This window comes from Labrus bergylta, chromosome 6 (genome assembly GCF_963930695.1).
Source record: "Labrus bergylta chromosome 6, fLabBer1.1, whole genome shotgun sequence".
NCBI classification, from domain to species: Eukaryota; Metazoa; Chordata; class Actinopteri; order Labriformes; family Labridae; genus Labrus; species Labrus bergylta.
Genome location: NC_089200.1, coordinates 6398863 through 6420730, shown reverse-complemented (window position 1 = coordinate 6420730; position 21868 = coordinate 6398863). Strand labels below are relative to the sequence as shown.

General features: G+C 40.3%; 1 protein-coding gene across 1 annotated transcript in view; it reads right to left on the bottom strand.

The window, feature by feature from the left end:
* Positions 1–2922: 2922 nt before the first annotated feature.
* Positions 2923–21868, bottom strand: part of LOC109983812 (glypican-1) — a 49401-nt gene continuing 30455 nt past the window's right edge. The window contains exons 2-10 of the mRNA XM_020633695.3: positions 18918–19076; positions 16550–16767; positions 15101–15274; positions 11901–12066; positions 10550–10680; positions 9486–9623; positions 8442–8572; positions 5519–5694; positions 2923–4578 (exon numbers count right to left, since the gene is read on the bottom strand). Of these exons, the coding sequence (XP_020489351.2) occupies positions 4397–4578; positions 5519–5694; positions 8442–8572; positions 9486–9623; positions 10550–10680; positions 11901–12066; positions 15101–15274; positions 16550–16767; positions 18918–19076 (1475 nt within the window). The 3' untranslated portion in view covers positions 2923–4396. The remainder of the gene's footprint in view (positions 4579–5518; positions 5695–8441; positions 8573–9485; positions 9624–10549; positions 10681–11900; positions 12067–15100; positions 15275–16549; positions 16768–18917; positions 19077–21868) is intronic.

The following is a 21868-nucleotide window of genomic DNA, read 5'->3' as shown; positions in this document are numbered from 1 at the left end:
TGACAACAAGATAGATAATCACCTCAGTCCTGGTTGACAGGCCACCATGGAATCGGCCACTGACTGTATTTAAAGATGGACAACTCGTCTCCACCTCCTACAGCTGTATAAAAGTGAAGCCAAAAAAAAAACCCCTATATGGGCGCTGACGTACTGAGCATTTGGAGCCAGAGCCTGCACAGTATGGGATCAGCTGGAGGAGCCATGGAATCAACATCCTTACCCTTCTGCTGATCAAAACACACATTGAACTTGCTGATATAGCAGCAAAAGATCCCTCAGGTCTGCATGGCCAACAGTAGACTGGGGTCGGTTTGAAGCGGAGATTCATGGGTATAGAAAGTTCTCTGACTGTTTTGTTTGTGTTCGTTATGCCGTTCCTCCTCTGCTGCTTATACTGTGTATGCAGAGCTGCACTTGTCAACAGAGCTGTCAATCATGACACTACAAACCCTTTTTCATAGCATTAAATAACTGATAAACTTACACGGTGCTATAAGCAGGCAACATGGGACGCTCTGTGGACATGGGAGAGACGCTATATTCTGCCTGTTGAAAGCTGTCGTACTATTAGAGCGAGATTTAAAAAAGGAACATGTTGTTTTAACCTTGAAATTATAAACTTTTGCTATAGAACCACAAACTAAGAAGCTTCTGTCATTAGAGCTTATGAGAGATATATTTCAGAGGTCAGGACGGTGGGAGGAGGGAAGTGTTGATCAACTAAAAAAAAAAAAAAGACACAATTACCCGTAATTTCCATGTTGTTGGATGAGTTTAGCTGTCTAACCACAGCTCTTTTTCCTCCTCCTGTCTTTATTGCCTTCTCTTGTTTATTACCATGTACCTTTTGTTGTTATTGATGCTACTATGGAGGCAGCTGAATTGATATTGGTATCAGGAGGGAATCGGCTGGAGGGGTCATTCCTTGGTGACTTTGTTCTGAAGCAGTGACTCAACAGGCAGTGTTTAAAAAGTTGTTTTAGCAACAAATCTGTTGCAAAAGTTTTAATGACAGCCACAGCATCAAGACTGCAGTCAGTGTTGCAGAACAATAAAGGTCAGATACATTTTCAGTCCCTGATGGCCTTTGGATCAATTTACTCTTGAAGTTTCTGTCCTGTCTCTTCATCACCTGCCGCTTTCGGACTCTTACGCTGTCTGGAAAAAAAAAGGCAAAGCACTGCTCAACAACAAGACAACACAGACAACTGCTGTAACACATTGATCACCAGCCCAGATATCCGCCCTCAACATGACTTTTCAACTTTTTTTTCGGACACTATATAAGGTGTAGCTCTCCAAGAATAAACTCTCTTTAGTGGCTATTGCCTCTTGTACATGTTGGTATCTTAAAGACGTGTTTTATGTGGGTTAAAGGCAAAGAGAGAGACAATGTGTCTCATCAGAAAGCATTTTGAATCATTTCAAATTACATAGAAAAAACACAACATCCTATGAGTCTGTTTCATGTTTCACTCCTGAAATTGATTATAAACCTGCTAACCTGCCTCATAAGCATTAAAAATGACTGTACAACTTTAAAATTGCATCTATTTTTGTGCAGCAGAAGTTGTGTGGGCTTAGGTTCAGTAGAAAGTCTCATCCGGGGGGGACTCAGAGTGTTGAGCAAAACTCAGATTTTGGACAGACAGCTCGGGAAGAGTGCTGAGCTCCGATAAATCTTCTTCATGTCTAGACACAGACAACGCGGTAGACTGAGGCCGCAACATGTGTCCTCCCACATCTCAGTGAAATTTAGATCCTATTCTCCCCTTTACTTCCACATCACTCACAATAACAAGACATTGGATGTTAAAAAAAAAAGACATCAGGCAGATGTACAGATCAGGCCCTCTCAGTCACACACCCACAGATAAAATTCAGACTTGGAGATATCAAACGTCACTTCTGCATCATTCAAAAATAATTGTTATGACTCTTTGCGCCTGGTGCTCTGTTTCATCCAGCTGTATGCAACAGAAGAATCAATCATTCATTAACTTGAAGCCCCCTGACTGGTGCAGGATTGTTATCCCCATGCATGAGGCCTGTCACTGCATGTTATTAAGAGCTCTGTTTATTTATCCACGCTGGTGCATCTAGTAACTGAAAAAAAGGAATAAAATACTATTTGTCCTGAGATGATTTCTGAGTGTCTTGCTGTGAAAACAAACCAGGGAGTGAATTGGGCTGGAATAGGGGGACTCTGTGTGGCTGCACTGTAGCGTAGAGGAGCTTTAACCTAAACGTTTCCATGGTAACAGATTTGATATCATCATTGTTTGCATTTATCCATCCATCCTCCATCTATCTATCCATCTAACACTAAGAGTGAGTACAATCTCATCTGTTCTGCAGGTACTTTGTCACTGGACAAAAGTTAAATGATCGACAAATGTATAATTATTCATCCTGTGGGGAATGCCATTTAATTCTGGTATTTAAGGGGAAAGTTAAATCATCAATGAAGTCACAAGGAGTCATTCTCGTGGGAATGTGAATACCTCCACCAAATGTCATGGCAATCAAGCCAATATTTGCCGACGTATTCAAGTTTGTAAGTGGTGGACCATCTAACACACCCTGTTATCAGCATTCATCTAGCTTAGCTTTACATGTTTAAAATTTAAGCCCCAATAGACATCCTGACTTTTAATCCTAATTATGAGCCAAACTTTATTTTTTTTAAATCTGTTGCTGCATTGCAACTCAAACAGCATAATTTTAGATCATCCGTCCCTTCCTCATTAACACCAGTTTCTCTCTGAATCAATATCCCCAGTTAGTGACTGAACCTCCCTGTTACATTTAAAATACAATTTTTGCATAAATCCATGGCGTGAACCCTTGCATTGCCAATGTAGAGCTTCAGATATGGATGCCAATAACTGAATCAAAAAGTACATGAAGATTCCACTGCAACAATCAACAGAGTTTAATGAGTGAAATGTGTGATTATATACACAGATGAATTTTTAAAAAATCAGCGTTTATACACAACCCCGTTATGTCAATGTGTGTATGTGCAGGAGTCCTGTGTGAATCAGGACTCTGGTCTGTAGCAGTATCATAGAGTAGACTGAAAGAAAGGCATGCTGAGATGATGATATTTCACCAGGCGAATGAATCCAAACATCTTGTACTGTATGCACAAAAACATCTGAGAACGTCTGTTGTCTTTCAACATAAAGTGTTTCCTAAACCAGAAATGTAAAATGACTTGAGGCAATGTCAGAAAATGTAAAAAAAAAAGAAAATAAGTGTACAGTGTAGTAAGTGCTTTGGTTTGACCTGCTGTATATCCGCCTCTGTGATGCTTCTAAGCCTTCATTTCACTGACTTAACGCAGGTGTGCGTTCAACAAGGACTCCTCACCGGTATTACTGCGTCATGACATTTCTTCCATGTGGAGAGTTTTTTCATGATTTTGCGTCCCCAAAGTGTCAGGGTAATCTTCAGCGTTGGGTTCTTCAGGAAGCCGCTTGCCTTTCTGCGCTTGATGAGATGCTTATTCCTTTTTTTTTTAAAAAAGGAGGTGATTTGGTTCATTAAAAAGTCGTCAATTCATGTTGATTTGTCTTTTGACAAGCTTTGGGTAAAGCTTATAAGTGAGGCAATCACAACATCTCAAACATATCAGGAGCGTGATGATTCATCTGCAACATTTTAAACAAATCCTACTGATTGTAACGTACTGTTTATGCCAACACACACCAAAAACATCTGGACGACTACATCACAGAGAATGGGGGCGATTCATTGCCAATATTAGTATTATACTGTACATTCATGGCTCAGTATGGCGCCAGTCTTTTTGCTAATGTACACAAACATTTACAACGTACACATTTTTCGTTTAAGTAGACAATCCGCGACTTGAGAAAAAGAAATGAAATTAAAAAAAGCCTTGTTGAACGCACCACATATCAGAACTAAACCTTTGATTCATGAGCTTTTTTTCCGCCTCCTGACTGGAAACTTGAGCTTAGAGAACCTGATAAGAGTGTCAATAGATCCTTATCAATATCCCGATCATCATCATCATCCCCTTCTTGATGTTTTTCCTCTTCTTCATCCATGTCTTCTTTCAACCGTCTTCATCCAAGCATCCAGTGAAACCAGCTCAACAAACTGAACCACACTCAAACTACGACATAAAAACTGAGCGAGACAAAATGAAGAACATCGTCACTGTCAATGTTTGCTGCTCTTGGTCAAAGAAGATGTTCATTCATCACTTCAAAAGTCTTTTTTCTTTTTTCTTTTTTTGGCAAAGTAAAGTTCCAGTCTCCTCCCCCACCCCCCCCGCAGAAAAAACAAACCCCTTGTTGTTCGTCCCAAAGTACGTCTCAACTCTAAACTGCAGAGTCTGATTGGAGGTCATGGCGGTCCATCATCGCTGAAGCAGCAGGACGGCCAATGGGAGCAGGAGTAGGAGGCCACTGAGGCGGGTTTGAGACGTCGCTGTGGCTCGGACTCGATTGTTGTCAGGCGAGAGAGCGTACAATCCCGGTCTGCCCCGAGGACACTGACCACCCGCGCACATCCCGCTTCCTGAGCCGCTGATGTCGTCACCTGTGGAGGTGGTAAGAGAGAAACCAAAACTTTTAATTAAAGAGTCTAAAAGCAATTTTTTTTTTCACTTTACACCCAAACTGCTGAGCTCTGTTTTATGCAAACTCTTTGCCTGTTTGATCAACATTGCAAATTTGTTTTTTTCACTTTTTAACACATGTTATTGTTTCAAACATATTCCTGTTCCTGCTCTGTGGTGCAGGTTTTGTTTAAAACTAAATAGATGTTTCAGTTATTTTGCCTGTTTTTCTTCTTCTTCTTCTTTACTTCATTATACTGCATTACAAACAGATTGCCTTGTATAAAAGATGCTACATAAAAACATTTATTATATTTACAATTAAAAAGGGCAGTAGCTCAGTCTTTAAGGACTTGGAGTGGGGAACCAGAGAATAGCTTGTTCAAGTCCCCGTGCGGACACAAGTATAGAAGTTGGTCTGGTAGCTAGAGAGGCCAAAGTATCCTTGAGCAAGGCACCGAACCCCCAACAGCTCTGGAGGACTCCTCGTGTTGCAGCCCCTCACTCTGACATCTCTCCATTAATGGATGTCAACAGGTCCTGTTTGTGCATGTGTGTATTTCAGGCCTCTGTGTGTGAGTAGTTTCTAAATAACAGAGAGTAAAACCAGAATTTCCCCACTGGGACAAATAAAGAATGTAAAAAAAAAAAAAAGGTTTAAGAAATCAGAAGAATAATGTCACATTTAGGTCCCACTTCTTAGTTCTTATGAGGCTAATACTTTATTTGTGGCATCATGAATAGATACCAAGTGTATTAGTCGTGAGTTTATGGTTATTTGTCCCATTTGTGATCAACTCCTGACCTTCATGAAGTGGTATACATCGTGCATGTATGAGTTTGTAACGAAACAAGATTGTGTTTCATGTATGAATTATTAACACAGGAAAGTACGTTTTGAAACATTATCAAGAGACCCACTTGCGTCCTGGAAGTCCACATCGTTCCCCTCCAGAGCATTCTTCAGTCTGTTGCTCATGATTTTCAGCTGCATGATCTGCTGCCGGATGATCATGTCTGGCTTTGTGATGTCAAGCTCCACCTCTGGGTTGTTGATCTGGTTGGCCAAGCCATCCCCCATCACCTCAGGAAGGTATCTTATTGGAGAAGAGAGGAGACAACAGAGGGATTAAATCAAAACAGAAACAACTTTATTGGCTGTTACAAGAAATCTGAATCAGTTTTTTTCCCTAATGCACTCAATATTGAAGTAACTCTTCAATGTTGGTATACAGAAGGAGATCCAGGAAATGAGTAAACATGTTTAAAGCACAGTTTTATTGGAACACATTTGTTGAGTTGAAAACACATGTATGCATTCACTCTGTGAGCGTGCACAGCTGTGCTCAATCTTTTAAATTAGACGTGGCATTTTGTGCTGACAGTGCCCAGTCAGCAGATAGAAACAAACAAACACACAGGTGTGTTTTGTCGGCACTTATGAGGACCCTCACTGGCAAATGGTAAATGATCTTGAGCTTGTATAGCGCTTTCCTAGTCACTACTCAAAGCACTTTTACACCACAGATCACACCAACACTCACACACTTAGGTTCATATTAACCTATTAAAACCCACACTCCACTTTATATTCCAGCATCAAATCAGAGAATTTATCAGAGCTGTGATTTTGTGTGTGACAATGATTGAGCTCCAAAGATATCCACCGGAGGTCGCTGCAGAGATTCAAACTGTTTTAATTCACTTTCTGCCCTCCGTAAATTTCACATTTCCTAAATCTGTCACACGCAGTCAGCAGTTCATCCATATTTCACAGCCTTTCTCACATGCGTCTCTCTCTTGTGCATGCACACACATTCAGAATAAATCTATACTTCATGCCTTTTGACTGCCCTTTATTTTGAATGTTCTGCTGAGCACAAATCTCATCAGTTCACTGTAATCCAGCTACTTTAAAGCATGTGGGGTGTGAGCGGAGGGTGAGAAAACATGTTGACATGTGACTGTGGCATCAAATTGTTCTATAATCCATTTCCACATAGCTTCAGGCTGTGTGAGTGCGTGGCCGTGAATGCTTGTGCTGCAAGGGATGTGGATCTCCAAGGGCTTCTACAACGCTGTTCATAGAGGAAATGTCAGCACCTGGGAATACATTACCATACGCATGCATTTTCAGTTTGTCAGACGAGGAAGAGCTTCTTTGAAATGTCTTCTTTTGTTTGGACACAAAGGATACAAACGGCCCTATACAACGAGAGGCCTGTACCTATCAGGTGCTAGCTATTGTCTCCTCATGTTTTTGACTTGTACAGCACATACAGATAATGAAGGTCTTCTGCGTGTCGTGAATCTTGTTTCCCTTCTGCATGAATTTTTAAAAGAAAACCTTTTTGAAAACTTATTCTGAAAGACCATGAAAGGGTTTTATTCAGAGCTCTACAGTCATGTTTTTTTTGGAGAATGGAAAAGATTGAATGGTTGCTGGAACATTATCATATTTTAAGTGATTCAACCACAGCCTAAAATCATGCATGTTAGTTGATTTGGAAACTCTCAGGTTCCCCAAACATTTGAATGGCTGCCTTTTTTCTTTTTTTTTGCTTCCTTGAATTTGGCTAGTGAGCCTTTGGTGAAAAGCAGAAAAAATAGTATTACTGAATGGCAACATAATTAGGAGCTCATTTGATTGCAAACTAATAAATATGTTAATCTTGAGGTGATGATGAAATGTTGCTGGGGTGCTGCTTTTTCTCAGTTGGTAGAGCAGGCGCTCTGTAAAGAGGTTACATTCCTCATCACACTAGTTTCAAGTTCGACTCCTGATCCTGACACTGTCCGGTAAATGTTTCCTCCCCCCTGCTCTCCCTCATTTTCTGTCTCTCTAAAGGCGTCCTCCCTCATAAAGCCCAAAAAGCTGGAATAATTTTTTAAAAAAAAGGAAAAAGTGTCAAACAACAACATGACTACACAACACCTGAAGGCCACTGTAGGTAAACACGTTTTTGAAAAATCGTCTGCACTTTTGCTCAGAGCGTGTCAAATGTAAACATTACAATGTTTGCCTCATAACGGCTGTGGCTGTGGATGTGGCGAGGGCGGCTGTGGCTCAATTGGTAGAGTCGCCGCCTCTCAACCAGAAGGTTGAGGGTTAGATCCCCAGCTGAGCAACATGTCCGATGTGTCCTTGGGCAAGACACTTAACCCAGAATTGCTCCCGTTGCTTCAGTGGTGGTGTATGAATGGGATTAGTTACTTCTGATGGATGATACTACATAGCAATCACTACCATCAGTGTGTGAATGGGTGTGACAGGTGGTGTAAAAGCACTTTGAGTAGTTGGAAGACTAGAAAAGTGATATATAAGCTCCAGTCCATTTACCATTTACCATGGCATAATTGCCTAAGTCATATTTTGGCCAAATTCTGATATCTGCCTAACTCTACTCTCCTTACACTGCTGATTCACCGTGCATTACTGGCTATGTCCTCAGCCTATCAGAATGCTTGTTACATTCCAAAACCACTATCTGCCTCAGTCATCTCTTTTGACTTAGGCATTTTTGACACTACATACAAAGATGGCGGCCACCATGAAAAACAGGGCTCAGCTGACCACAAGTGAAGCATTAGCTCTTCTCTTTATTTCATTCGCTAAGCTAGTTCATATTTCTTCAACTTTCTATACAGTAAATATACTTTCAGTCAGTCATAGGAATTATGAACTGCAGAGGTGTGGATTCGAGTCACGTGACTTGGAATGTGTTTTTTCTTCTTTTCTGAAAACCCTAAAATATGACTTAGGCAATTATGCTATGAGGCTAACGGCAAACCTTGTTAATTGTCAGTGAAAGCGACACTAGCAAGGAGCCGCTCTCTTGCTCACCTGGATTTCGTTATGCCGTTCCAGCATTTATCCTGTCCGCCGCCTCCTGCTGCCATCTTGCTGCAAAGTGCCACAGGCAGCTGGATCCAGTACTGCCTCATCTCCCTCAGCTTACTGGACAGATCTGACACCTGAGGACGGAGACAACAAGAGCTGAGTCGCATCGCTAATCCTAGTTTTGGGGGTATACAATCCAAAACAAGACGTGATGGGTTTTTAAATCATGTTCAATGTGTTCTCAAGTCGTTAACAGCATCAGAAAAAGCTGCAGTCGACGTGACATAATGAGCGTCAATCCTACATTTTGGAACCACGTGTATTGATGAAAGCCTTCAAACGCAATGTATGAAACAACCTGCGATGTAACATTCATGTGATTTAGATCAGTCCATCTTTTCATCCCAAAAACCTTTCCCTCTCCGCTCGCTCACACCAGAGAAATCCTGTCAACCATTAAAATCCTTTATGTAAGTCATAACAAAACTAATCCCAATCCCACGCCTGCAGATTTAAGCCTTTTATGCAGAATCTGTAGGTGCAGGATCAGGTGCAGGTTTGTATTGGGATTAGTTTTGTCAACAAGCGTTTCAGCGGGAAACTGTGTATGCAGGTAAACAGACTGTTTAAAGAGGCAAACCCATGAGAGGAAATTACATCCTGGATCCAATTTGCAAATTTAGAGACCATCCAGCTTTAATGTCTATTTGCACACAAGTGCAGGTAACAATACGCTCTTTGGATAAAATGTCTCCAGCCTATCTACAGTCTTGATTCTCAAGTTTCTAGTCAGGCTGTTAATGGTGGCAATGCACAGAGAAGGAAGTCTTTTACTGCTGAACACTGGTCACACCTGAAGCCCTGAAAACTTTGGTTCTCTCCCCTCTCAGGCCGAGTCGTCATCAGACGTTAACCGATGTGTTTCAATGTAGAGATGAATGCTTATGTAGAGAGATATCCACAGTTTTCTCTGTTTCCTGTGTCCTTGGAATAATATCTCAACTTACAACATGCACATACATGTCAAATATGTTTTTATCAACACACCTGCATCTCCAGTCTGAGTCCAGCGGTTGGAGAGGGTTTGTACTCGGATGCGGTCAGGGAGCCGCTCTTCTTCTTCTGCTCGTGAGGGGCGGGACTTCCTGTTCCTGTCTCGCCTGGAGTTCCACATGTCTGATACACCTGAACATATAATCAGGAGAAACAGTAGGTGAGATCAGGTTTTTGCTTTTTCAAACAAGAATTATGCACGTTCTCATTTGTGGAGTTTAAAAACAATCATATGTTTGATAGTATTTGTTATTCTTTATGTCTGTTTTTACCTTTCTGTCTTATGGGTAACGTTTTTGTTCAGCACTTCACAGGTTTCTATCATACCCACAGAGGTTTTATAGATTTATTCATAGGTTTTGTTTGAATGTACTTTCATGTAAAACACATCAACGCATCAAAACTAGAAAGGACTGGTAAGTCTGTATTCAATATTTGTAAGAACAAGAACCTCCACTAGATGTCACCAGAGACTCATAATAGTGTTACAAAATGTGAGGCTGCATGGGCAGTAATAAGAGTATTTAAGGGGCTTATATAATATATATATATATATATATATATATATATATATATATATATATATATATATATATATATATATAGAAAAACTTGATTTATATGTTAAAGTTAATGCAAAGGGACTTTAACTGACCTTGAACATTAATTTTATTCAAAGGAAAAAAATGGAACTGGTTGGCATTGAAAACAAGGCCAAGACTGTTCATAGCTGCACTTTCTGCCTGTCCAATAAAACGCCACTGATTTATACGTCAGTATAAATATTATTGGAGGCTAGCTGCTCAGTAACGCTGCCACGCCTCATTCGAAGGATACATCCATAAAACTACCACATGTATAAAAAATTAAAGTTAGTAGTGAGAAGTTAAATCTATGAACACGGGCCATGCCTCAGGAATACGTAAGGTAATCGCTTCACCGGGACAATGACTTCATCTGTGTATCTTTCTGTAATTACAAGGATACAGGGTAGGAGACATGAAGGTCTCTAACTGGTGCAAAAAAAGAAGCTCTGAAGACAAAGTGAGACGTCTTACCTTTGCTGTGACTGTTTCCATGTTTTCCTGCAAGAAGTGAACGGCCTCATAGATCCGAGCAGGGATGGAGGACAGAACCACATCCAGGCTGGGCTCTGTGCTGAAACTGGAGGCCACCTGGATCATGGTGTCTGAAACAGAAGAGAAGAAGACTTGTTATTTTAAACCCTGAGCAAACCCCAGTGCAAAATTATATATTTTTTAGGGCATAAAATCTATGTAAAGATTTCAAACTAAGCATGCTCTTTAACAATATGAGGCATACAACTGAAAATCTATTCTATGGATATAAATATTCACATAATTGTGGTTAAGAATCGACTTCAGTGCATCCTTGTTTTTTTGTGTTTACACTAATTTTAGCCTTTTCATCTGCATTTACAATTGAATCTAAACTTCATGTTTAGCTCAGCAAAGCAGCCTGATTCATTCATTGAACATTGAACATGAATTGTTCATAAAAGATTAAATTGTTCACATGTATCTTTTAATTACTCACTGCACTTCTACGTACTTGTCCCTTCTTGATATGGTGCATAGAGTTTTCTTGCATTGTAAATCTTTGCTGGATATATGTGTTACGTATGTGTGTGTGTGTGTGTGTGTGTGTGTGTGTGTGTGTGTGTGTGTGTGTGTGTGTGTGTGTGTGTGTGTGTGTGTGTGTGTGTGTGTGTGTGTGTGTGTGTGTGTGTGTGTGTGTGTGTGTGTGTGTGTGTGTGTGTGTGTGTGTGCTTTTTGTTTTCTTCCTCTCTCTCTCTTGTGTGCTCCCTTGCAGGTGTTGCTCCTTGCCTCACTGCAGCTGATCGAGCCCAGTGCTATTTTTTTCCAGAAGTGTACACTGTCTGTGGGAGGAGGGCGTTTCCTTAATGTATTCTGGATTATTAGTTTATTTGGACTTTGTTAATCAAAATTGTATTTTGTGAAAGAAGCTTGTTTTGTGGTGTGCTTTTTTCATTAGTTTGTAAATAAATCCTTTAAAAGTTGCTGAAAAGTTCCTCTTTCCCTTACCTCGGCTTTATTGTTACTCCCCTCTTCCGTTAGTCATCTTTGGAAATGTAACATATGTTCTATAAATACATAGTATAACTACATATTCATTTTGACTGAACTCATATGATTTCAGGTCAAAGTGTGCTTCTAACTTGTGGATGAAGGCAGACTGTTCTTCACTTAATTGACCAGTCTGAATGCAACATGTATCCTTACATCCATCCAAGTGCCCCATAATAAGCAGTTTGAGTTTTAAGAAGAGTTCTTGTTTCTTTTCCACACATCCATTCAGTCTGATCATAAACTCCGGATCATTTCCATCTTCGACTAACGTTGCTCTACTTAATAGTTTGTATTTTACCGATGAGGTTCTGCCACTCCGGGTCCAGGTCAGCTTGGTTGGCCAGGCAGCCCTTCATTACGTTGGAACAGTAGGCAGAGCAGAGTTTGACGGAGGCCATACCCCGACAGTGAGGGCAGTAAACCAGCTTCATCAGGGCCTTCACACACTCCGGACTCAGAGAAACCTGAGGAGGTACAACTGCTCAGTTAGCATCACAAACCTCAGGGACAGTAGGGAGAGAACGACATTCCCTTTAGTTGAGTTGTTTCCTGAATGATGACTGTTAATATATATGCTCTAGCTCCTCTTGTAATGCAATACTTGATGTCTTGAAATGGCTTTTTTATCCTCCTCTCTCGGTTTGAGAAAGCCCACGCTTAACAGAGTACAAAAAGTCACATAAAAGTACCAGCAGAGGGCAGTGTTGCTACATTTTAAGGGACTAAACCTGACAAAGAAAGCAATGATGACCCTCCTTGTCAGTCTTTATACAGTACATGGTTTCTGTTACACAGCCAGCCTCTGATTATGAAGGCAAGTCATGAAAAGGTGTCCAGTTCCACACAGTTTTTTGGGGGTTTTTTTTACACCACAAAACCTGCACAGAAGTAACGGAGGGAAACTGAAAACCAGCTCCAAAATGAGGGCAGGTAGTCACTGAATGCGCCTGATTAAAAAAGTACAATTCTACAGACTATTTTCAGTTTTTAGCTTTATACTTTTAGATATTTGGATGCTTTGTCCAAACTTGAAAATCAGTCCAAAGAGTCTTTAAAGTTGCTTGAATCATTTAATAAATAATTCTTGACATCAGCACTATATTGTGTAGAGATACATTCTTTTTATACTACACTCTAATATATACTGGTACGATGCTTTATCTGCACTAATGTCACTAATGTAACTTTGAGGAATAAGTTTTGACCTGAAGTCTCTGTCATACTATTATACCGCTGTAGTTAGTTAGAATTTACTCAGATTATAACTGAGTAGAAGCTAATGGATACCTGGGAACTATATCTGGAACAAACTCCCAGAAAACTGCAGGTCTGCTGAAACTCTCAGCTCTTTTAAATCGAGGTTGAAGACACACCTGTTTACAGCTGCCTTTCATTAAACAGCTTTCATAAGATTTCAAATTTTAACTCTGCACTGTAACTTTTAACTCTTTTTATATTTTAACTTTATTTATTTCAATTAATTTAATTTGAATTATTCTTATTTGAACATATTTTCAGATTTAATAATTTTAGTGATTTTTAAATGTGCTATTTTAATGTTTCTTTTCTTTCCTCTGTCATGATGCTTTTTGATGTCTTGTGTGAAGCACTTTGAATTGCCTTGTTGTTGAAATGTGCTTTATAAAAAGAACTTGCCTTGTAAGAAAATATATTGTATATAGAAGTCAGCAACAAGGTATTCCAAAGTGCCACACACAAGACGTCAAAAGTATAATGACAAAGAGAAAAAGAAACATTTTAACATTTAAAAAAATCACTAAACAAACTATTAACAATCACAGAAAAGATTAAATGATAGCTATCAGAGCTTTTAAATCAATAACTCCTGAATGTTTGAGTAATGTCAAAAAGATAAATCAAATATCTCTGGTCATGTCAGGTCTGTAAAGCTGCTTAACTGGTGTGTAAGTAAGCCAATAAATCTGTTATTAACTGATGGGTAGAGATGAGTTTTGTGAGGAGTTTTTAGTTGGTTATGAAATACATTGTTAAGTTAATACAGAAGAATCTTTATGAGCTATAAAAGTAAGCAAACAAGTGTATTATTTCAGTAAAGTTATTTTTAATGACAGGAAAGTTTCTTGATGAGTGAAACATTTTCCTGATAGCAGGAAGAGTAACGAACTGAGAGTTCCTCACAGGAGCTCTGAAGGTATAATTAATAAACTATAACCAAGTACGTTGAGTCCACTTTAAGTCTATGCATCAATCAATCAATCAATCAATCAATCAATCAATCAATTTTTATTTGTATAGCGTCAACTCATGACAAGTGTTATCTCGAGACACTTTACAAAGAGCAGGTAAAAGACCTTACTCATTGTCTTTTAACATTACAAAAGAGCAGGTAAAATACCTTACTCTTTGTCTTTTAACATTACAAAAGAGCAGGTAAAAAGACCTTACTCATTGTTATGTTACAAAGACTCGGCCTATCCATCATGAGCACTTTAGCAAAGCAGCAAAAGTTACAGTGGTAAGAAAAAACTGCCTTATTAAAAGGCAGAAATCTTCATGAAATGCATGAAATACTTCTTTCTTTTTTTTTTAAACCCAGATCTAAAAAAAGAATATTGCACCAGTCACTGTTAGATTTAGTGTGACCTATGATTGGCCCAGCAGCAGATGTTACCTAAACAGTTTGTGTTGAGGTAAAGTTGTGTATTTGCTGAGGTTTTCAAAATGACTGTTTGTCAAAGAAAAATGTTTGCTGTGGATAGGTTGCTGCATTTTACATCATTTATATCTGCGTCATCAGAATAAGAGAAGACACATTGATTGGAGCTTTGACTTCATGAAAGACTCGATGCAATAGGGTAGAACAATTATGTGCAAAGTCATTATCAGCGTCAGCAAGTATGACTTGGAGAATATCAGTATATAGACAGAAAACCAATATTGTGCATCTCTTGTCATATTCAATCTATGAGCATTGAATCAGGAAATATGTGTTTTTTTTTCAAAAGTTCTTATTTTGATGATGTAAGCTGGGCGAACATCCAACAACAGCCAATCCAACTGTCACATCAAACACTCGGGGTGTCTGAGGGTTGAAAAACTGCACTGAGAGCGGAAAAAACATCATCACACACATCATGGACAACGTTGCTGTCATCCCTCCAAATGAGCTCTTTGTTCCGATGGAGGAGTGAGACGCTACATTTTTTTTAAGATCTTTGTGTTTTTCATTTTTAAGGGTGGAGACATTTTCTCTGACAGTTAGGGTGTGACAACCATCCATCAGATCTGCTTTCCTGGGACTCAGCCCAGACACACACACACACACACACACACACACACACACACACAATCTTTTATCAACAAGAAACAAACTGGCAATCGAACACACAGTTTTTCTCACACCAGCTCATCATGTCAGTCCATGTCTACCTGTCTGTGGTTCTTTAGATCACTTATGTACACACACACACACACACACACACACACACACACACACACACACACACTCACTCTCACCTGGGACACCTTCCTGACAACCTCTCCGCTGGTGACCAGCCCCTGGACAAACGACCTGGCTGTGACAAAAGCCCGGATCACCTTCACCTTCATGTCTCGGGGGACATCTCCAAATGGCCGCAGCGTCTCCTGTTGCTTAGCAACACATTCAAGGTAGTCCTCTGACATGTTAACCTGCAAGACAAAGATGACAGAGGACAAATCATTTAATAAATGGTATGTTGTATATGTCTCTACCGGGTAAGAAAGCTTTAGAAAGAGCGAATGTTTGGAGAGAGAGCGGGGGATGACAGGGCGACCAGTCTGAAGCAGACTGAAGCCTCTTTACATGGAGTACCTGCTCCTCCAACTGAGCTCATTTTTGGTAATTTTCACAATTTTTGTCAGAGATGGAGAGCTAGGGTCAATATGCAACAAGAACCCAAGCCAGGACCTCCACCCTATCACAGGTATTTCATTAGATAAGAGCTTTAAAGCGCTTTTTCTTGAGCACTGGATTAGCTCAACATTTTTTTGAAGGGGCTCCGAAAATAGAGTCAGTCCTTGACCAACTGGTTGCTGGTTCGACTCCTGGCCTCACACACATCACTCTCACTTCCCCACGTTTCCTGTTTCTTTTTAGCTTACCTCTCTAATAAAAGAAAACGACTCCCCAAAAGAGAGAAAAATTATACATCAACTCTGGTTTTTGCATTTAAGAACAATAATAGATACAAAAAAAGTGCCAAAAGTGATGCGTCTAAAAATGCTTGTCACAGTGTGTAAGAGTTCTCTTTATGTGCCAGAAACACTTACTGAGGAGGGACAGTTCAGGCAGCAGCTGAATATTTCAGGGGAATGAGTTCACGAAATTCTTAAACTATAGTACAGCCAAATATAAAGTATACAGACAAATCAGGTTTTTGTAAAAACAGCATGATGTGCAAGTGCAAATAAATGCCAAGACAGTGTTTGTTTGGGTGTGGCTACCTTGTGACTGACAAGTTATTACCAAGACGACTGGAAAAATGCCATGTTCAGTATTCAGTTAGGGTTTGATTACAGAACGTAATGTTTGAAGCTTACATGTGGCAAAATTTTCCCACTCAAAATCACGGTTACTGAAAGCTGACAGTAGCGTAGGCTGCTAACTTAGTGTTTGCAAACACTTCTGCTCCTCTCCAGCCCCGCCCTCTCATCACTACTATTGACAAAAAACTGAGATTGTAAGACTAAATATGCCAAACCTTCAATTTAAAGGAGGAAGTCAAAAAGCCAATGTGAATGGTGACTTCATTTCAGCTACGTCCATTTCTTATATAGAGTCTATCAGTATCGTCAAACTTCAATCCAAATGGTGCTCTGCTTTCTGACTCTCCAAGGTTTATAAGATTGTGATATACATCACTCTGCACACCAGTCTATCATTGAATGGTCTCGTTGTTAAAACTCTAAAAAGCTTTTACTCACATCTGATGGAGCTGTGGTTTTAAAGGTACGCTCAAAGAGGCGGGACCAGAACTCAGTCAGGGTTTCATCCAAGTTGAGGGCTGAGCCCCTGTAGTACTGTTTCAGGTCGTTGTAGAGATCTCCATAAAGTCGAGTGTTCTGGGAGTACAGCGGGCCGAGTGGAGACAGCGCCTCCTGCAGGGAGCGCTCAGAAGTGCTGTGCAGCTCAGTGAAATAAGCTGAGGAGGAAAGAGGAGAGGGAAATGACAGACAAGGGAACAAAAGAAGGAGACATGAGGCAAATTAGACAAGACAGTGGAATATATGAGTTTTAACTCCTTTTTGTTACAAGAACTTTATTTTAAACTGTATCATTTCATAACAAAATCAGTTTTTGGCCACTTTGGCTTCAAAATTCTCAACATGAGCTCATCTTTCACACTTAACAATTAAAGCCTTGTCTAATAGCTACCAGTTAGCCTTTTTACACAGCCAGCTGAAACAACAAACTAACTGTCTTATTTCATGGAGATCTTATGAAACAAAGTCATATTTATTATTTTATTATGATTTCATTATTGCTCAGTTTTGGTCACAGCCATTTCCTAAGAGGAAAACTTATTTTACTCTTTGCATTTTGGACAAATGTATCATTCATGTGTGCGATGAAAACCAAAAACTGAGAGCTGAGGGACACTAAAAAGCTATTTTAGCTTAGCCCCTCTTGAAGTGCCATAGCCTAGGGGTTAGGTCGCACACACCCCATGTACAGATGTCACAGCGGCTGTTGGTTCAAATCCGACCTCGTACCTATGCCGCACGTCATACCTAACTCTCCTTCCAGCGTTCACCGTCTCTCTTCAGCCGTCATATCCACAAAAGGCAAAAAAGTCCAAAAGTCTAACTTTATAACAAAAAGTGCTATTTTTGCTAATAGTTATCAACTGTATGAATATAGGCTTTGAATGTAGAGTATATCTGAAAACATGGATGCATATTCCTGGACTATGAACCCGTCTTTTGGGTGGTTTTCTTCCAATTGGGTGCTGGGTCAGAATGCACTATTGGTATAAAGTCCATGCTATATTCACACATGCACAAGTAATTGTCTAACCAATAGCTTTTTTAATGATGTGAAATATCCAAATACCCAGCTGTGATCCCCAAAATGTCACATTTACTAATGTTGAAATGGCATAAGAGGAAAACCGCTACATGCATATTTATAGTTAATGATAAGAAGAATTTTCTTAATCAATGAAACAATGGGAATTGCAGAGAATACCCTGATTAACTGTTTTTTTTACATTCCAGCTGATTAGCACATGTATTTTACAATAATTTAGCATATCTTAAGGTTTCTGTGAAATTATCTTTGCAGTCCAGATGGATACTCGGCAATAGAGAGGTCAAATGGAAAGAATAAGGGAGTCAGCTCGCTGTCTCTGCAGTAAACTGGTCTGCTGCTTCAAAGGATGTGGACCGGTGCCAGCATGTTCTAACCACAACCAGATGGGCGGCCACATTAATGCTACTGAGGTGGCCTGCTGCCTTCAAACTAATACCTCCCCCCTCCTCCTCCTCCTCCTCCTCCTCCTCCTCCTCCTCCTCCTCATCCTCCTCATCCTCCTCATCCTCCTCCTCCTCCTCCTCCTCCTATTTATTTTTAACTTTGATTTTTTGTTTTGTACCCACAACTAATGACACATTTCTATCTTCTGCCACGTTTGTTTATCTTCCAAATGTTAGCTGTGGCACTTCTCAGTCTGTCTTCCTTTTCTTCCTCCCTCCATCCCTCTCTTTCTCTGACGTGCAGTGATCTGCAGACTCGGCTCCTCAGTGGGTCAACTGCTCATTAGCTGAACCAGCCACTGCCTCGGGGGACACCCCTCTGTTTGTGTGTGTATGTGTGCGTATGTGTGTGTGTGTTTGTGTGTGTGTGTGTGTGTGTGTGTGTGTGTGTGTGTGTGTGTGTGTGTGTGTGTGTGTGCGCCCCTTTGAGATCAGGGGATCGGCTTATCACGTTTCATTGTGTCTGGCTGACTCTGCTCTCATTATAACACCCAGTCAGGGGTCCCCTTGACGCACAGGACACAAACACATCCTGCCTCACACACTTGCACACACACACACACACACACACACACACACACACACACACACACACTCTCACACATACGTCGTCACTTTTGAAGCTGCAGGATTGAGCGCAGAGCACAGTCGGAGCTTGTACCGAACACAAATTCACAAACTCAATGTACAAATGTCATACTCCTCTGGGCTTCAGCGCTGAAGCTTTGGTATTGAGCTCAGCCGGTAATGAGCATATACTGCAAACACACACACACACAGACACACACACAAAAACACACACATGCGCTGTACTTACTGTCAAAGCTCCTGTGGAGAGCGTTGAAGGCTGCCTGCAGCGACCTGCCGGCCTCTCTAATCAGTCCCTCGGTCTCTCGGCCGCTCAGACCGGCCAGGTTCTCCTCCATTTTGCTGGTGCAGCAGGTCGGACCCTGGGGACACATCCTCAGATGTTCACCTGGCAGGGGACACAGAGATGTTCAGGTTAATTGATTTATTGAATTAATTTCAATAATTGTGATAACTGAATATTTTAGTTAAATAAAACATACATTTGCCACCAAATCAGACTAAACGGCAAAAGATGGAATAATTCTAATTGCAAGTGTACAGTTTTTATTTTTAACATTGTACTGGCTCGGAAGAAAAGACTGAAATACAAATAAAATAAAGATTATCTCAACCACCAGTGGATGGACTGTGATGATGGATTACATGAATTTGAATTTCATGTGAAATAAATGTAGTGGCCTAAAAAGTGTTTTACTTCCCCAGAAATGTAGTGGAGTAAAGCAAGAGCATAAGGTAAAAGAACATCATATATCATAAAACAAATAACAAGTTTTATAAATATGTTGTTCACTTTCCTCTCCAAATCTTGTTTTTTAGGCCCAAAAATGTGTTAAAGTAACAAGACTACCTGTTTATTCTGGCCAGAAGTCCTAAACCAGAAACTCTGCAGGGTTGATTACGAATAATAATAGAAAAGTATGAAATTATTTTTTACTGCCTCTACTCGCCCTCCAGCCAATAACTCGACCCTGATCATGACACGCCCAACCGAAACTAGTTTTCTTCTATTCTTCTGGGTTCTCTGCTACAGGGGGAGAGTAAAAATAAAGATCTTTAACGCACTCACAAATAAAGACATTCTCGTAAACACACATTCCCAGAGTCTACCAGACAGCCTAGAAAGCAGTCTGCAACATCAGTCTCTTGACAGCAAAGATGTGTGTGTGTGTGCATGTGTGTGTTTGTGTGCCAATGTCTTGGAAGGTTGAGGGTGAGTAAGTACCCCGCAGCTGTGTGCATCAGAGGCTCGCTTTCCTCTTAACGGGTCCATGGTTGGTGTGCCGGTGTGTGTGTGTGTGTGTGTGTGTGTGTGTGTGTGTGTGTGTGTGTGTATCTGTGCTGGTTGGTGGGCAGAATTTGTCCACAGGGGTAAGTGGAGCAGAAGGGAATGTGCCTCTATCATCTTTTCAACATGAATCTATGAATCTTTCATCAGCATTGGCTGGTGTGTATGTGTTTATGTGGCTAGTGTGTATGTGTGTGTTTATTGCAAATAAAAAGTTCTGTGGTCCTCAGGTTACGAGTGCAGGTCAGTCAGTGTGAGATCAAACATGTCTGAAGCCAAACACAATCGAAGGTAATTGTCTTTTGATTTTCTGATGTGTCTGACCTTTAGGGCCCGAGCAGCCACAAGGTGCAAGGACCCCATTTTTATGATTCAAAGTTGTTCCTGACAGACATGATAAATAACAAAGCAAGAGCATGCGATTGGAATTGGCAACCAGCTAAATTGTTATTTTAAAAAACAAGTACCAGTATCTAGTGTTGTATTACACAAAATCAATCTTAAAATATATTGGTGCTAGACTGACAAGCATTGTAATGAAGGGTCTCATCGATCATAGGAGTATCTGACTGATTCCCTATGGAGCTACACATATTGTGATATATGTTGGTGTGTTGTGATGCTATGATGCACAGGATTGTAAAATTTGGATGCTGTCTCTGATTTATTATCTATGTTATTTGTAATTTTCTATTTCTGAGGTGTAACATGCCCCCCCGTGTTTTGTTTTTGCTATTTGTTGTATCTGTTGTTCTACTACAATTCAGTTTTCTCTGTATTGTTTTTGTTGCTGGTCTGTGTCCGGTCTGCCGGAGATGTGATCTCTCCCTTTATTTCTTCCACTTATCACACGGATCGCCTTTGTGAAAGTGTTGAGTCATTTTTGTTATATACTTGTATATCAGAAAATCAATAAAGATATTTGAAGAAAAAAAGAAAAAAAAACAGTTTTGGTTGCAAGACCGATCTCGGGGCCACTTTTGAAGGTCTCGGTCTTGTCTTGGAATCAAAAGCATTTTTCCTCAGTCTTGTCTTGGTCTTAGACTGGGCGGACTCCAGATTTTAAATCAAGACCAGTCAAGACCACCACTGATCGTCATTACTGTTACTGTAAAAGACAAATTATTTAAATTAATTTATAATTAGATTTGTATCCCCCGGTTACGGCTGCAACCTTCCCAGTGTTACAGTCTAAGTAAGTGACACGCTCGCTGCACACAATGTGATGATTGTTCCTAGATATTTATGTTCTTGGTCTTGTCTCGGTCTCACCCTGCCTTTATATTGGTCTTGACTCGGCCTGGATCCCTAAATGTCTTGGTCTTGTCTCGCTCTTGAGTTCTCGGGTATGTCTTGGTGTGGTCTTGAATACAACACTACCAGTATCAGCTCTCAAATTTACAATCTGTGCAACTCTTCTAAAAGCCATAACCTGAACAAAGTAATTACAAGAACACTCTGATTCTATATAAATGTTTCCTGACTAAGGACCAATTAAAATGGACGCATTAATTAAAAAAGCTTGTGACAACAGCCCTAAAACGTACATCTGTTGTCCGCCATTGTACTGAAAACTTCTGCAGCACTGTCGTTAAAAAGGAGAGTTGAAGAAAGCTGCGTCATCTTTGAGATCTCAGGTATCAGTCGACATGAGTTTTAATGTTTTACACATATTGCATGCTCAGAAATCGTTAAAGCACTATTTGTACTTTGTTTTCCACTAAAGACAGCATATGCTTCCTTGAGGCCAAATTCTCCAATGAGTGTCACATCAATGTCACAGTCTAACTGAGGCACAGGCAGGAACTTCATGTCATGTTATGAAGCTCAGTGAATGTTCAAGCAGGAAGACTGTGTCATCATATCCCTCCCTCTCTCCCTCTCCCTCGGTC